At 41.8% G+C, this 17,674-nt stretch overlaps 1 protein-coding gene across 1 annotated transcript in view; it reads right to left on the bottom strand.

Moving 5' to 3' along the window:
- Nucleotides 1-17,674, bottom strand: part of APAF1 (apoptotic peptidase activating factor 1) — a 255,092-nt gene that overhangs the window by 63,735 nt on the left and 173,683 nt on the right. The window contains exons 21-22 of the mRNA XM_082255555.1: nucleotides 11,539-11,664; nucleotides 2,286-2,411 (exon numbers count right to left, since the gene is read on the bottom strand). Of these exons, the coding sequence (XP_082111681.1) occupies nucleotides 2,286-2,411; nucleotides 11,539-11,664 (252 nt within the window). The remainder of the gene's footprint in view (nucleotides 1-2,285; nucleotides 2,412-11,538; nucleotides 11,665-17,674) is intronic.

Raw genomic sequence — 17,674 nt, 5'->3', positions numbered from 1 at the left:
GGTTTAATTTATGTAGACTGTATTACATAAAGCAATAGTAAGGAATGTGCAATAGAAAGCCATATCGCAATACAATAGATAATTGGGTGCTTGAAGTTCTAAAGGAGGAAAGTGATAGTGCCAAGCAGCACTGGGGGAAGGGGGGCGGGGGCCTGCCCATACAACATTTATAAAAGGCAAAGATATTGCTCATACAAAGTGTGGGTCATTTACTAAAGCTGGAGAGCGCAAAATCTGGTGCAACTCTGTATAGAATCCCATTCGCTTCCAGGTTTTTTGCAAAAGTTTAATTAAACAAGATGAAGTTAGAAGCTGGCTGGCTGCCATGTACAGCTGCACCAGATTCTAAATGCACCAGTTTTAGTAAATCTCCCCCTTTATGTCCAAAAGTTTTTGGATATCTTACCATCAAGCCTTTATGAGTTTTTTGGCATTAACCAGTTTACGACCGCCCACGGCATATGTACTGCAGCAGGCAGCTGCTCCCAGGTAAATCGCTGTACATGTACGGCGCTCGCTCTCGGGAGGCTCTCGTCAGCGGGGAAGCCGATGCAGCGGGCAGGCGGCACCGATTGCTGCCTGACACCCGCGATCGTTCCCCCGATGAGAGAGAATGGTCAGCTGTTGTAAACACAGCTCACCGTTCTTCTCCCTGAAATGATCATAGAGCCCATGTGATCCTTCTATATAGGATCACGTGTCTCTATGGTCATTTCAGAAGTCACGCCCCCCACAGTTAGAATCACTCCCCTAGGCTCCCATTTAACCCCTTTATCACCCATGATGTTAACCCCTTCCCTGCCAATGTCATTATTACAGTAACAGTGCATATTTTTAGCACTGATTACTGTAGTAATGTCACTGGTCCCCCCAAAAGTGTCAAAAATGTCAGTTAGGGGTCTGATCTGTGCGCCGCAATGTCGCAGTCCGGCTAAAAATCACAGATTGCCACCAGTAAACTAGTAAAACTAGTACATACTAGTAAAAAAAAAAGAAAAACACAATAAAAATGACAAATCTTTCCCGTAGCAATAACTTTTGCGCAAACCAATCAAAATACACTTATTGGGATTTTTTTTTTTTTACCAAAAATATTTAGCAGAAAACAAATTGGCCTAAAATGTTAAAAAATTTTGATTTTTAAATTTTTTTTGAGAATGTCATAGCAGAATGTGAAAAATATTTTTTTTTTTTCTCAAAATTGACACTTTTTTTTGTTTATAGTGCAAAAAATAAAAATCACACAGGTGATCAACTACCACCAGAAGAAAGCTCTATTTGTGGGGGAAAAAAAAAGGACATCAATTTTATTTGGGTACAGCGTCGCAAGACTGCGCAATTGTCCATTAAAGTAACGCAGTGCCGAATTGCAAAATAGGGCCTGGTCAGGAAGGGGGCAAATCCTTCCGGTCTTAAAGTGGTTAATATAGAATCACTATACCCACCAATGCAGCTTTTACAGTTTCACTCCTTTTGGAAAGGCTTAGCACACGACTTTGGAGTGTGCCCATGGGAATTTGTGCCCAGTTAACAAAAAGAATGTTTGGGATGAACTGGAAAACTGACTGCAAGCCAGTCTTCCTATCATACATCATTACCCAACCTCACAAAGGTGCTCAGTAGGGCTGAAATCAGTCCTCCCTGCAGGACAGTTGAATTCCTCCACCCAAAATTAAATTTATTTACTAAAGGTAAATCCACTGTGCAGTGCAAGTGCTATGCAAGTGCACTTGCTGTAGATTTGAGGGGGATATGCAAGGACATTTTTGCTTGCACATGATTGGATTATAGAAATCAGCAGAGCTTCCCCTCATTTCAGATTTTCCCCTCAGATCTACAGCGACTGCACTTCCAAGTGCACTAGTAGTGCACAGTGGATTTGCCTTTAGTAAATTAACCCCAATGTCTTTATGGACCTGGATTTGTTCAAAGGGGAATACTGAAACAGAAAAGGGCCTTCTCTATACTGCTGCAGCATTAAAATGGAGGACATGGCTACGATTTTTTTTTTTTTTTTTTTTTTGCACATACTTTTGGACATATAGCACATGTACATCCAGAAGGTAGAAAGCTGTTAATCTGTCCACAGAAGAAAATAAAAAAAAATAAGACAGCTGTTCGCCGAGCACAAGTTTATAAAGGCCACTTTATAAAAAAAAGAAGGAAGGTGAAGCCATTTACCACAAGTCTGATCCTTTCTTTTATTCTCAAACCTGTACTAAAAATTACAGCAAACATCCCATTGGTAATATAGACAACACCAACACTTCCATGACAGAACTCACCCTAATAGAGGAATCATCTGAGCTGGAAATAAGTCTTTTTCCATCTGATGTGAACTGACAATGCTGTACAGTCTTCCTGTGACCTTGAAGGTGCTTCAGAAATTTGCCAGTTGCTAAATCAAAAACCTAATAAAAACAAATACATGAACTGATATGCATACACATTCTAATAAGGTTATGAAAAAATAATATCTATTATTTATTTGGGAGGAAATTGGAAAACAAAAGCTTTTAACATTTCCTTTTCTCAGTTTTTCTTCCCACCCCCTAGTGTATATGGGAAGTAATGCCCCATAAACATCAGTCAGCCATAACTTTATGACCACCCGCCTAATATTGAGCAGGTTCCCCTTTTTGCTGCCACTAGACCTCTGAAATGTTGTGGTGCCTGGCACCAAGCTGTAGCAAATCCTTTAAAGTGGAGGTAAACTCCACTTTTGAACTTGTACCTACAGGTAAACCTTTAATAAGGCTTACCTGTAAGTACAGTGAATATTTCATAAACTTGCCCTGTTAATGAAATATTCTCAAGGGATGCTTCCAGTGACGTCACCAGCGTCATCACAGGGATGCCGTTCCTTCAGAGCACCATACCGGAGCCAAGGGCTCACGTGTGCGGGAATGATGTCACCGTGGTCCCGGCCATTCATAAAGCTGGAGCCCGTGAACCTGGAAGGTAGACCATATTAAGATGGCATCGCTGCGCAGGAGGGAACTGCTTTACATGTAAGTTTTTCATAATTGTTAGTATGCCTTGGATACTAGTACAATACGACTTGACCCTGCAGAAGGGCCCAATTTATTTTTATTTTAGTGGCAGTTTACTGCCGATTTAAAATCATGTAAGTTGCGAGGTGGGATCTCCACGTATCAGGCTTGTTTTTCCAGCATACCCCACAGGTGCTCTATTGGACTGAGATCCAGAGAATTCTGATGCCAAGTCAACACCTTGAATTCATTATTGTGTTCCTCAAACTGTTCTTGAACCACTTTTGCAGTGTGGCAGGGTGCATTATCGTACAGAAAGAGGCCACTGCCATTAGGGAATACGGTTTACATGAAGGGGTGTACTTGGTCAGCAGGTGGTACTTGGTTAGGTAGGTGGTATGTGTCAAGTAACACCCACATGATTAGCAGAACCAAGGTTTCCCAGAACATTGCCCAAAGCATCACACTGAAAAAATGAATAGGTGCGCTGTTGGTGAATACAAATTAATAGCTGCTACCAAAGGATCCAATTATGCAATTGGAATAAAGAATATGTGAAAAAAGTGGTCTGGTGCGCTAATTAATGTGACCAAAATTACATCAATGCGCAATTATATTGATAATAAAGTGAAGTGAAAAATATGAATACACATAAAGAAAGTCCATAAATCACTGGTGTATAAAAAAATGAAATGTAGACATCCAAATCCAACGGTGCAAATTCATAATAAGTGATACATATTCCCTCCACCATACAAGTTCTGCTCTCACCAGACGGGAATGATGAAAGTGCAATATCAACTCAAAAATACACTCTTGTGCAGTGTGAAAGATGCCGCTTTCAACGCGTGGACACCCAAATCAATAAAAGCCTCTTACCAAAAAACCAACATGAGAAAGCATGTATTGTCCAATGGAAGAAGTTCCTTCTCCTATGGTAGAAACAGATCCTGGTGATTCATAATGAAATCCAGCTTACACATATATGCTTGGAGACCATCCTGAACTGGACAGAAAATTATCAGTGGTTATGTTCAATCAGCTCCACCTTTTACAACAGCTGAAATATAGGAGGAGATCACTTCCCAGCGTGCAGGCTCCGATAATCCGCACAGTCCCCGGACACTGACCCCAGGAGCTCACACTCCACAACGATCGATCCTCCTATATTTCAGCTGTTGTAAAAGGTGGAGCTGATTGAACATAACCACTGATAATTTTCTGTCCAGTTCGGGATGGTCTCCAAGCATATATGTGTAAGCTGGATTTCATTATGAATCACCTGGATCTGTTCCTACCATAAGGAGAAGGAAGTTCTTCCATTGGACAATACATGCTTTCTCATGTTGGTTTTTTTAGTAAGAGGCTTTTATTGATTTGGGTGTCCATGCGTGGAAAGCGGGATCTTTCACACTGCACAAGAGTGTATTTTTGAGTTGATATTGCACTTTCATCATTCCCATCTGGTGAGAGCAGAACTTGTATGGTGGAGGGAATATGCATCTCTTATTATGAATTTGCACTGTTGGATTTGGATGTCTACATTTCATTTTTTTATACACCAGTGATTTATGGACTTTATGTGTATACATATTTTTCACTTCACTTTATTATCAATATAATTGCGTATTGATATCATTTTTGTCACATTAATTAGCGCACCAGACCACTTTTTTCACAAAGCATCACACTGCCTCTCCCAGCGTGCCTTCCTCCCACACTGCATTCTGGTGCCATCTCTTTCCTAGGTTAAGTGATGCACACACCCCCAGCCATTCGCATGATTAAAAAAAAAAAATGTGATACATCAGACCAGGCCTTTTTCCATTGCTCCACGATCCAGTTCTGATGCCCACATACCTATTGTAGGTGCTTTTGGCTTTGGACACGGTCAGCATTGGCACCCTTACTGGTCTGTGGCTAAGCAGCCTCATACTGCGATGGCCATGTTTTCCATTTTCAACATATCAGTTTCAGGGACAACAGGTTAAGTCACTTCCAAATATATCATACTGAGTTTCAAATGCCAGGCTGCTGTCAATGCAGCCTGACCAGTGCAGGGGAAGACAGAGGAGAGGAAGAGGAAAGCCAGCCGGATAATCACAGAGCAGGGATTGCCCCACTTTAACAGCTTTCATTTGAATTGCCGGGCGCTCGCCATCACACACAGTCCCACCTCTTGGATCAGCTCCTATGATAGACGTCACACATCCTGGCATTGGACCAGTGTTCTGTCTCTCAAAGGAGCCGGGCCAGGAGGCGGTGCTGTGTGTGATGGCGAGCGCCCGGCAATTCAAATGATAGCTGTTACAGTGGGGCGATCCCGGCTCTGGGATGATCCGGCCGGCTTTCCTCTTCCTCTCCCCTCTCTTCCCCTGGGCGATCGCTGGGAGAACGGCTCCCAAGGCAGCCCCACACACGTCCTCAATCATTTTCCACTCGCAAAATGAGAGCAGGTGAGTAGAAAATGTGAGGGCTAATAATGTTATAGTTTTAATTAAATAAAAGAATTTGATTAGTTCTCCAACTATGTGTTAACCTATTAACCTAAAATTCGGGTCTGATATTGCTGTTTTACTAACCTGACAGCTTATTATTCTAATTAGGAAACCTTCATTTTGTTTGCAAATATTAAAGATTCTAACTGCCAGCAAGAATGAATCCTTCCATTTAAAGAGCACCTGTCATTTCAGATCCATCATGGCAGTGCCTGTTAGCGGGCATCCACTCACCTGCTGCCGCCACTGCCGCATCACCAGTTGTCCCATTAAAGTGAATGGGACTACTGGTGAGTCAACAGCGGGTCAGAGGAGGGGCCGCTGCCGGACAGAGATGTTCTTTAAAAATTATGATTTAAATCGAGCGGATTTAAATTCAGCCTTTTTACTAGTGTTTTAAATCAGGATTTAAATCAAATTGATTTAAATCAAATCCACCCTGCTCTACCCTTGCATAATATTTATTATGGATTTCTATACTCAAAGAAGCTGGCTGTATGTTTAAGGAATACATCCAGGATGTTGTAGAAGCTGTAGGGGATATGTTTCTTGAACATACCACAAGCAGTTTGCAGAACTAGCTGTGCTCAAGGTAGACATCAATGATATCGGCAGGGGAGAAGCAGCAGGCAAACGGAGGTGAATACGCTTGTTGCACAGTGTGTCTTAGGCATTAAATCTTCAAAAGATTATTAAAATAACAGCAATGTACACAGTTCAATGAAACCGATATAGTAAACCATAGAGAAAGCACCTTACATTAGCCTGCCTGCAAGAAGCTGGTCAAAAAATGGTACTAGGTTGCTATGGGTTACTGCACTAAAGGAAGCCAAGATGAACCTCAGTTCCACCAGAATACGAGTGTCATGTGACAGTGAGGGAACAGGAATTTTGTAGTCTCCTAATAGTTTTTTTTGTATCATCCTTTTGTCTCTAGCACAGTAATTTCTCATAATGAATTTGTTAATCAGCTCTGTGAAGTGCACTTAACTACACAATTATCACTATGTAAAAGAACTGTAAAAGCATTCCGGCAAGTCGTCTCAGGCTCAGAAGTTAATGAAGTCGAATAATATTGGGGGGGGAAAAAATAAAAAAAAAATCTTTTAAAAAGAGCTTTCATCAGAATATGAACGTCATATTCACAATCATTTGCCTTGTTTTTACGTTTCCTCGAAATAGCTTTGCACCTATTTCGCTAGCATTATCCTTTAAATACACATTCTATTATTCAAGCAGAAAGAACAAATTGGTTATTGAAAAATGGAAGATTATGGCAGGAGAAATGCCCCCATGCCGAGTTATAAAACCTGGGCTTTAAAAGGGAATTAAAAACTGCTGCAAGAAAAAGACCGTTTATTTTCAAAGCAGGTGGCTATTGTCCTGCTTCGAGTTTCCATTCCACTGACATTATTTAAATTTTACCAGATGTTTCCGAATAAAATGAAGCTGTGTGACGCTCTGACACCTGCGTGGAGGAGAGAATTTATTCCGCTAGAATTGATTTTGTACAGTTCTGTAAAGGCTTTGTCTTCTAATTGGGATGAACTTAGAACACAGTGGCAGTCTGGTGGCAGCAGACCTTTTCAGCAGCACGCCTGTGAAGTGGTGTCACAGATAAAGCGGCTCACTGTATTTATAACCTAATAACTGCCAGCTTTCAGCACATATCACTTTGCTAGGGTCAGCTAACACACCTAGTTGTACCTCTTGATAAACACCGTTCAGCAGAAGTAGAATGAATTATATTCCTCATCTGCTTTTCATTGTGCAAATTACCATGAAGAAGGGTTCTGACAGACGGAATACACACTTTAACTTGTAATTTTATCGAACATTGAGCGACGGGATAATACCAGGAGTGAATGGGGAGTATAGAAATGGTCCTGGTAAAACGGGAATGATTTTTAACTGGCTTTTCTTGTTAGCATGTAACAGGCTAAATAAATGTAAGGGGAACCTACAGTAGCTGGTTTCTGCGCGTTTTACTTCACTTTCCAGATTACAGTCTTCGATTATGCCTCTCTGCTGTTATGTAGCTTTTGATACAGTATTGCCTGGGGCAATATAGCCCACAAGTGGTGCATTGGTTTTTTTTGCTCCTGGGGGAAGTGGTTCTCAGTGGCAAATAAAGCATTTCCAGTAAGGTCCTCATTTATAACAGAGTGCATATCGCTACCTGGTCTCCATTACACTGCTCTTTGCTGCAAGAACCGCTGCCTATCCCCATGCATAAAACTGAATGCAGTATTTAGCCAGCGAAACCTATGGATGAGCACAGTGCACATTTGTACAGCACATCACTGTGCTTTATAAATGTTTGGCCATACTGCCGATTTTAAGCACATTCCCAAGTTTCCCTACCCTTTCCCCTAAACCTGGCCATAGACGGATTGAAGTCAGGCCAGTTCAGCAGGTACCTGTTAAAGTTCGATCAGTGTGTGGTGTAATAGTCGTGCATACTGGGCACATGAATAGCTGTGTATGTGGCAGACATTTTGCTCAGGTCACAAGTCTTCCATGCTTTTTTGCAAGAAGACGGCATAGCACAGTGAACTTTTCCTCTCTCCCCCTCCCTTCTCAATTCCGTTCATACAATCCACAACCCCTTAGCTGCATGGCAGACATCTCTTATCCATCTGTTAATAGGACTAGCAGAATCTAACCCCAATACACATCTTAGGGCCCATAAAAGTGTTTTACTTCACCGCTTCAGTGACTAGAAAGTTAACAGACATTGGGTCATAAATGCCTTGGTTGGAATCCCTAGAATCCATCATCCCAGCATATTTCATAACCTCTGAAATCACGACAGTATAGCCAGAATAAAGTCATATTCACGCTAATCAGTTATTGGGTAGTATTTTGAACCCAAACACTCCTATGCCCCTCCTCTGAGAAATAGATATCCGAGACCGGTCATATGTATATCCATTTCGAAGCAAATTTCATGCTGGAAAATAATATGCAGGGTAGCCGACTGTACCCTGTAGATATTCAGAGATATAAATACTTGTGTATCTGGGATTTGGTCATAAACATGGAGACATCCCAGCAACCACCCCTTAGACAATATCATTGGCCATATGGTCTCTGTCAACACCCCAGTTGAAGTGAAGAAAAGGAGTGCATACACATTTTGGCAGCTCTTGTTTTATCATCAAACCAAGGAACACCTAACAGGACTTGTGAGAGCAACTGTACCATTTTTGCTTATTGGCTAGACTCCAGGATTTGCAAGTATTCTTCATTTTCAACTATTTTTTTTTCTCTGTTGCTTTACTGTCTCTTTGTTCTGTAAATATTTTATTTGCACCATTTTTTACCTATTCTTTATTAAACCAGATCTTATTGCCCTAACGCAAACTCAAAGAATCCCTGTCCTTTGGAGAGGAAGCATGCTACTGTAGTATAAAATTTCTGAATTTACAATGCTTAGCATAGATGAGTACACCCCAACAGATTTGTCAGAAAACCTTTCCTTTCAGAATCAACATTTTCTATGGGACACTATACTACAAAATACTCCCACAAATGCTGGCCATTAATTGCAACCAAGATTTGTTAATTTGCACACACAAGAAAGTATTTTCCTAACAAATTTATTTAAGACCATGTTGCAAAAATGAATACACCCCATGAAAGTCTTCGGAGCAAAAGCTAAATTTTAGACAACAAAATCTGAATTAACAAGAATTCAAATATAAGCGTATTTAATTATTCATAACTGGTGCCCAGCAAACAGTTGGTTATAAAACGGCGTTACTTAAAGAAAACCCCTTCCCTTTTCGTGCTGTCAGCAATGGTACCACATGGAAGAGAAATGTCACAAGGCCTGAGAAAGAAAATAATTTCTTTACACAAGAAAAGTGAAGGCAACAAGAAGATTAGCAAAGCTTTACTTATCAGTCAGAATACTGTAGCAAAAGTAATACAAAAATGTAATTGCAACCATCTCACAGAGACGCCCAGGCCGTCCACACAAGTTAACACCTCGACAGGAGCGTCTTCTGATGAGAAGAGTTTTAAGAAAATTGCCATGCAAGGTCACTGCAGATAGGTAAAGAAGAAAAAAGCCAAACTGGGGTGATTGTTTCCCGTGACACAATATGGTGTACACTGCAGAGGAATGGCATGGGTGTCATCTACGAAGGAAACCTCTAATAAAGCACATGCATAAAAAGCTTGCCTAAGATTTGTCAGGGCCCATGCTGAAAAAGAAGACTACCGGGACTCTGTACTCTGGAGATAAATGTTTTTGAAACTGATGGCTTCAAAACTGTATGGCATTGCAAAGGTGAGGAGTACAAAGAAAAATGCATGGTGCCTACAGTGAAGAATTGTGGTGGCAATGTCCTTCTGTAGGGCTGCATAAGTGCTGCTGGTGTGGGGGAGCTGCATCTCATTGATGGTATCATGAATTCACAGATGTACTGCTCTATATTGAAAGAGAAGATGCTACCATCACTTCATGCCCTTGGCCGTCATGCACTTTCCAACATGACAATGATCCAAAACACATATTTAAGGCCACTGTTGCATTTCTGAAGAATAGAGTGAAAGTGATTCAGTGCCCAAGTAAGTCTCCCAATCTGAACCCAATCAAACACCTATGGGGAATTCTGAAGAGAATTCTGAAGAGACAAGTTGATCATCATCACTCTCCATCCAGCATCCAGGCTCTAAAAGAGGTCTTTCTTGAAGAATGGAAAAAGATAGATGTTGCAATATGTCGCCAACTTGTTCCATGCCTAGAAGACTTGGTGCTGTTCTTAAAAATTATGGAGGTCATAAAAAATACTAGATGTAGTAGTTTTTGTTGTGCGGTGTATTCATTTTTGCATCAAATAATTTAAGTAAAACTGAAGACTTAGTAATCTAAATAATATTAACCTTACTTTCATGTAATGAGCTGAACAAATGGGTGGCAGTGTAAAGGGTTAATTGCTTAGCCCCGTGACAATAGCTTTCAGCCTACTGGCACTTAGATTGTTGTCCTGCCAGCTAGAAAATCTGTGTAGGGTGAAGCGGAGAGTTGGCATTGTTGCGTACGTGACAGCACATTGTGAGGTTGACCAGTGTTTTGTCACGAGTTGGTGAAAAGGGCAGTGGCCTGATACCATATTTGTCACATGTGGAACCATCCCTGTTTGACAAAAGTGGATTGTTTGAGTACCTTCTGTTGAAGGGGCATGCTGAAAAACTGTTTTAAATCAGCAGTTAAAGCCTATTTGGTTACAGCTGATCAGTCTATTGTGGCAGCAGCATGTTCCGCTGTCAGAATACAATGTCCCAATAGGGGGATTCCTCCATCCACCTTGTTTGTGTGAATAGAGGAATGCGTTTTTGTTTTTTTTTGTTCAGCCCACTGGCTGAATGAAAGAAAACGGTCTATGGCCAGCTTAGCTCTAACGGTAAAGCAGATATAAATTCTACGAGGCTTTGTTTGCTAAATCACTGTGCATCATAAACAGAATTTTTTTTAATACAATACTTGTTTGCCCATTTTCTTATAAATAATAAAACTGCAATATAGTTAAAACTGCAACAAGTGCAACCAGCAAAGGTGATGGGAGTCCAGTAATTGACAGCTGTAGAGAACTGTGTATATGTATATATGTGAAACTTGTGTTTTTAAATACAAATATTGCTATCATTTTACGGTTCTAAAAACCTGGTTTCTAGGTATAGTGTAGAATTACATGTTCATACATTATTTATTCTAGCTGAGCTTCCTGCTTCAAAATGCAAGGCACAGGGGTCTAGTTCTAAACAAATGTGATAAAACATATATAAAAAGGAAAATCGCCCATTTACGAACAATCCTGGAAAAAATATCCAGTGATTCTGCCATGAAGGTATTTGTTCAGGCTATAGGGTGACAATGCTCCGTCCTTGCCAGCTAGTTGTTCTCTCATATTGTCACCCTGTCAAATGCTCTACCACAGGAGAGAACAAGTGGGTCAGTGTGTTTACAGACTGTTATTTATGGAATGAGCCTAGAAGAGTGAACATACCCAATGCTGTGGACAATTTTTCAAACATACCTGGACAGTTCCGTCATCGCCACCTACAGCTGCCAGAAGCCCATCACAGCTAAAACAGCAGCAAGTTATAGGAGATTGCTGGCTAATACTCTGCTGAACCACATCTCCAGTCTTTCCATTAATTAGCTGTAAAAAAAAAAAAAAAAAAAAAAAAAAAAGGATTGTGAGCTAGGACTAGAATAAGCAAAAGACAAAATACTGGAAAAATATATAAGGTGATGAACCCTATACCTGCGCAAAACGAGAAAATCGTCAGGAACAAATGAATCTTTTTAGGTGAAATGTCACAAAAATGACAGAAAAATATCATAAATGGTGACAAAGTGAAAGGCGACAAAAACAGTGGGGAAATGATCCCAAATTAGAAGCAGCAATCAACACAAAAATGTGAAGAATGATAAAATAAATACTTATTGCTAAATATATGATTGCGCTAAACCAAAAACCACTGTGTTAATCAGTAAAGTGTGAAGTAAAAAAAAAAAATATTTTGTGCAAGGAATATCTAATGATGGGTGAAAATATAAATGACACAATCAATCAGACATAAGTGTCCATAAAAAAGTCAATAAAATAGCAGCAGATGTCCGGATGTTGAATACCAATGGATAGGCTGGTTATATGGCACTATACACCTCCACCAGAACACCCAAGATATACATGCGCTTACCAGAAGCTGTGGACCCCTTATGATAGGGGATCAGACACACGGATACGATCATGAGCACCAGGCATAAAACGGAGGCACCTTTTCCCCGTAACCACTGTAGATCCCAATCTGTTAACCCGGGAGATGGGCTTCCAAACAATATGACCAGGGAAAAACAAGAAGGGCTCGATAGTGAAGTACGTTAAACCATATGAGTTTATTAAGAAAAGAATGCACTTACAGTTAGGAAGATAACATGAAGCTTAATTGCACATCAAGGGCGCAAACCGAAGACGGCGTGAGACAGGTGGCGGAAAAGGCAGGTGCATCCGCTCTACGGACCATCGGATTACCAACAAGACAAAAGGCATTTGCTAGACAGGGGTGAAGAAACGGCTATATGCCGTCGGAGCCCACGGGACAGAGATCCACTTCCCCGCACTGATCTAACACACCGCACTTAGCGGTCAGCGGGAAACGAAGGTAAAATGTCAAACGGCTGCAGGCTCTGCTTAAGTCCCCTACATTACCCTATACCTTAACACAGCAAATACAGGTCATCTTACTGGTAACCACGAGCAAACACCTTACCAGAAGCAGGGGTGAAGAAACGGTATTATACCGTCAGCGATTTAGACACCATTGTCAGATCCCTGCATAGTCCCCGAAAAGGAGGGTGTATTTTGCTCTATGGATCACCAGTAAGGCAGCAAGTACTGACACCCGATACCCCCATACAACTGTTGTATTCTGCTCCATGGATCACCAATAAGGCAGCAAGTACTTGCATCCGATACCCCCATACAACTAATTTAAAGCATTCCGTCCGTAACTAAGAGCAACACCTTGCCACCAATAGGGGTGAAATAACGGAAATACACCGTCAGCGATCAAGACAGTTCTGTCAGATCCCTGCATAAGTCCCCGTTAAGCCACACCAACCCACGATCGACACATCATCATACAGCAACACTTACCAATAGATTGGCTGTCTCACGCAAACACCTCTCGGATGGGGATACCCCCGAACCCTCCCTCCATACATAGCAAGCCTTACAACACCACCTTGAGTGGTTTACTGGATTCACAAGGCAATACTAACGACACCACATCACTAATAGACTAAGTGGCAACCGATTGCCCAACAAGGAGTCCCTTCAAGAGCACTATTACTGCAATTGCATTTGATTGAATTTAAATTATGAATACTTGAAGTTTAATGTATCTGCCGGCCGGAGTTTTTTGTCACAGTATGTCCATATATGTTTTGTTTGTCTTGTTTCTTGTAACAGCACTGATCGTACTTACCTATCCCACATTGCACGGTTGTCATTATACCTTGAGATTTTACTAATAAATGTCTATGTTCACCTTATTTGGATCCCATTATATTTTTGCTGACTAAATAACCTATCTTTTTTCTGTGATCTGTACAGAAATACTTTTTATATGCTGTCTCTTTGGTTAAGCCAGCCTAATACACATAGATAAACACGGGCTCATACATAGACTACAATAATAGACTCCCTACCAACCACTTTATATGTATAGTGCCATATAACCAGCCTATCCATTGGTATTCAACATCCGGACATCTGCTGCCATTTTATGGACACTTATATCTGACGGTTTGTGTCATTTATATTTTCACCCATTATTAGATATTCCTTGCACAAAATATTTTTTTGTTGACTTCACACTTTACTGATTAACACAGTGGTTTTTGGTTTAGCGCAATCGTATATTTAGCAATAAGTATTTATTTTATCAAAAGACAAAATACAATTACTTGCAACTTTAAAAAAGTGTAAAAATAAATTAAAATAATAAAATAATATCCATATATAGCCAAATGTATTTTTAGTTCTGGATAAAGTAGAGAATAGTCAGAACCTTTTTTCTTTTTGCATCCCAGAGACAACAGTAAATGTCTAAAAATCCCCTCTATCCCCGTTCCAGTAACAGTTATAACATTTTGTATTTCCCATAACTTTCTGTTCCATTGACAAAATACGGTAAATCTTCTCAGCATGAACATAGCAATAAAAGGTCTAACTATTCCCCACTAATACTCTCCAAATCAAAAAAAAAAAAAGGTTTTGACATATTACAGTTTAAGAGCAGTTGAAAAAAAAACAAAAAAAAAAAATGGATTTTTGTCTTACCGTAAAATCATTTTTTCTGAGGGTCACTGACGGACACAGCTTCGAGTCTTCAGACCACTGGGCTTTATGATCTCTCTCTAGGAGTAAGATTAGACAGGAAACATTTTGGTTACGCCCCTGGGGCAGTCCCAGAGGGTATACCATCACTTCCTGCTGTAGGACTCCAGTTTGTAACAAGTAGTGTCAGAAGAACATATAAAACTCAACCCCAAAGAGGGGAGGGTGCTGTGTCCATCAGTAAACCTCAGAGAAAAGGATTTTACATTAAGACCAATTCAGTTTTCTCTTTGTTCACTAACGGACACAGCTTCAATACTTCAGACCATTGGGATGTCCTAAAGCAGAGTCAACATGAGGGGTGGGAAAAAAAAAAAAAACACAGCAAATGCAGAATTTCCCAACAAGGCTAGGCATAGCCAACCAGGTAACAACAGGAGCTCAACTAGGAGCAACTGGAGCTCACCACCAAGAAAAATTTTCGAACTCAAGAAGTGGAAGCCTCTGCAACCGCAGCCTGCAAAACTTTGCGGCCAAATGCCGCATCTGAAGATGCAAGTACATCCACCTTAAAAAATGTTGTGAATGTGTGTACAGACAACCACGTAGCCACCTTGCACACCTGAATCACTGACGCCTGATGACTAAAGGCCCAGGAGGCACCAAGTGCCTTTGTAGAATGTGCTTTAACAAGGAACCGGACCCTAAATGGAGTAGGCCTGCACCACCGTCTACCTGATCCACTTGGAAATGGTCGCAGCAGATGCCGCCTTCCCCTTACAAAGTCCATCCATAAGAACAAACAAAGAATCTGATTTTCTAATCGGTTCAGTCACCACCAGGGACACCTGAATCGCCCTCACCACATCTAAGGAATGTAAGGTAATTTCCTTAGGCTGTTTCAGCTTAGGACATAGGGACGGCAACACAATGTCTTCATTCAAATGAAACCCCGAGACAACCTTAGGAAGGAACGCCTGACAGGGTCGCAACACCACATTGTCCCTATGAATCACCAAGTAAAGTGACCGACAGGCCAACGCAGCCAACTCCGATACGCGGAAGTAATCGCTACTAAAAAGCCACCTTCTGCGACAAAGTGAGCAGAGGAATTTCTCTAATATTTTCAAACGGAGGCTTTTGAAGCACCAACAGGACCAAATTGAGATCCCACGGAGGTACCAGGGATCGCACCAGGGGAGCCAGATGACGAACTCCCTAAACTAAAGTGTGAACCAAGGACTTTGCTGCCAACGGCCTTTGGAAAAAATAGCCAAGGCGGAAATCTAGCCCTTGATGGTGCCCAGAGCCAAACGTTTATCTACACTCAATTGTAGAAACTCCAACAAGAGAGACACAGAAAAGGAGCGGGGAGAAACCCCCCGTGACTCCACCAAGTAATGCACTTCTTCCAAACTGGATGATAAACTTCCCGGAAGTAGATTTCCTAGCTTTCAACAGCGTAGGAATCACAAAATCCGACAGCCCTCTGCCTTTCAGCACCTGGCTTTCAACAGCAAGACCGTTAAAGCCAGTGACCGTAAAACAGGATGAAAGATTGGTCCCTGAGGCAGAAGATGATCTACCCTGAGAGGAAGTTTCCAAGAGACATCTGCTTCCAGCCTTACAAGGCCTGTGTATCAAGACCGGCGAGGCCAGTCTGGTGCCACCAGAATGACTGGAATTTCTTCTACCTCGATTCCGTGTAGCAGTCTAGACAGAAGTTGTATTGAAAGAAAGGCACATATTCCAGCAGAGAGCCCCAGGGGGTCACCAGAGCATCTGCGGCATCGGCCAGAGGATCCCGGGACCTTGACACGAACCTCTGCACCTTCCTGTTGAGACGGGAAGCAAGCAGGTCCACATCGGTGGGCCCCCACCAAAGACAGTTTATGAAATACCACTGGGTGAAGAGACTATTCTCCAGGATCCAAAGTCTGCCGACTGAGATAGTCCGCTTGCCTATTCCCTACCCCTGGAATGTGCACAGCAGAGGGGGCCGGAACATATTCTGCCCACCTCAGGATGCCGGCCGCCAGGGCACTCTTTGTGCCCCCTTGATAACTGATATACGCCACAGCTGTAGCATTGTCCGATTATTTCGCTGAGGAAGTCCCGCCCATAGGGACGCAACGCGTACAAAGGGGGAGGGGCCGGTGACGTCACCCGCCATCGATTGCGGCCAGTGTTATTGTTGTACCGCTCTTCATTGTGAACTGCGATACAGTGCCTGTTAAGGTAATTTTACAGTGGGTACGGAAAGTATTCAGACCCCCTTAAATTTTTCACTCTTTGTTATATTGCAGCCATTTGCATTCCTCTTCCTCATGAATGTACACATAGCACCCCATACTGACAGAAAAACACAGAATTGTTGACATTGTTGCAGATTTATTAAAAAAGAAAAACTGAAATATCACATGGTCCTAAGTATTCAGACCCTTTGCTTTGACACTCCTATTTAACTCAGGTGCTTTCCATTTCTTCTGATCATCCTTGAGATGGTTCTACACCTTCATTTGAGTCCAGCTGTGTTTAATTATACTGATTGGACTTGATTAGGAAAGCCACACACCTGTCTATACAAGACCTTCCAGATCACAATGCATGTCAGAGCAAATGAGAATCATGAGGTCAAAGGAACTGCCTGAAGAGCTCAGAGACAGAATTGTGGCAAGGCACAGATCTGGCCAAGGTTACAAAAAGATTTCTGCTGCACTTAAGGTTCCTAAGAGCACAGTGGCCTCCATAATCCTCAAATGGAAGACGTTTGGGACGACCAGAACCCTTCCTAGAGCTGGCCGTCCGGCCAAACTGAGCTATCGGGAGAGAAGAGCCTTGGTGAGAGAGGTAAAGAAGAACCCAAAGATCACTGTGGCTGAGCTCCAGAGATGCAGTCAGGAGATGGGAGAAAGTTGTAGAAAGTCAACCATCACTGCAGCCCTCCACCAGTCGGGGCTTTATGGCAGAGTGGCCCGACGGAAGCCTCTCCTCAGTGTAAGACACATGAAAGCCCGCATGGAGTTTGCTAAAAAAAACACCTGAAGGACTCCAAGATGGTGAGAAATAAGATTCTCTGGTCTGATGAGACCAAAATAGAACTTTTTGGCCTTAATTCTAAGTGGTATGTGTGGAGAAAACCAGGCACTGCTCATCACCTGTCCAATACAGTCCCAACAGTGAAGCATGGTGGTGGCAGCATCATGCTGTGGGGGTGTTTTTCAGCTGCAGGGACAGGACGACTGGTTGTAATCGAGGGAAAGATGAATGCGGCCAAGTACAGGGATATCCTGGACAAAAACCTTCTCCAGAGTGCTCTGGACCT

Source organism: Pelophylax lessonae (genome assembly GCF_965119305.1).
Source record: "Pelophylax lessonae genome assembly, chromosome: 4".
Taxonomy (NCBI): domain Eukaryota; kingdom Metazoa; phylum Chordata; class Amphibia; order Anura; family Ranidae; genus Pelophylax; species Pelophylax lessonae.
This window is presented reverse-complemented; position numbering and strand designations above follow the sequence as displayed.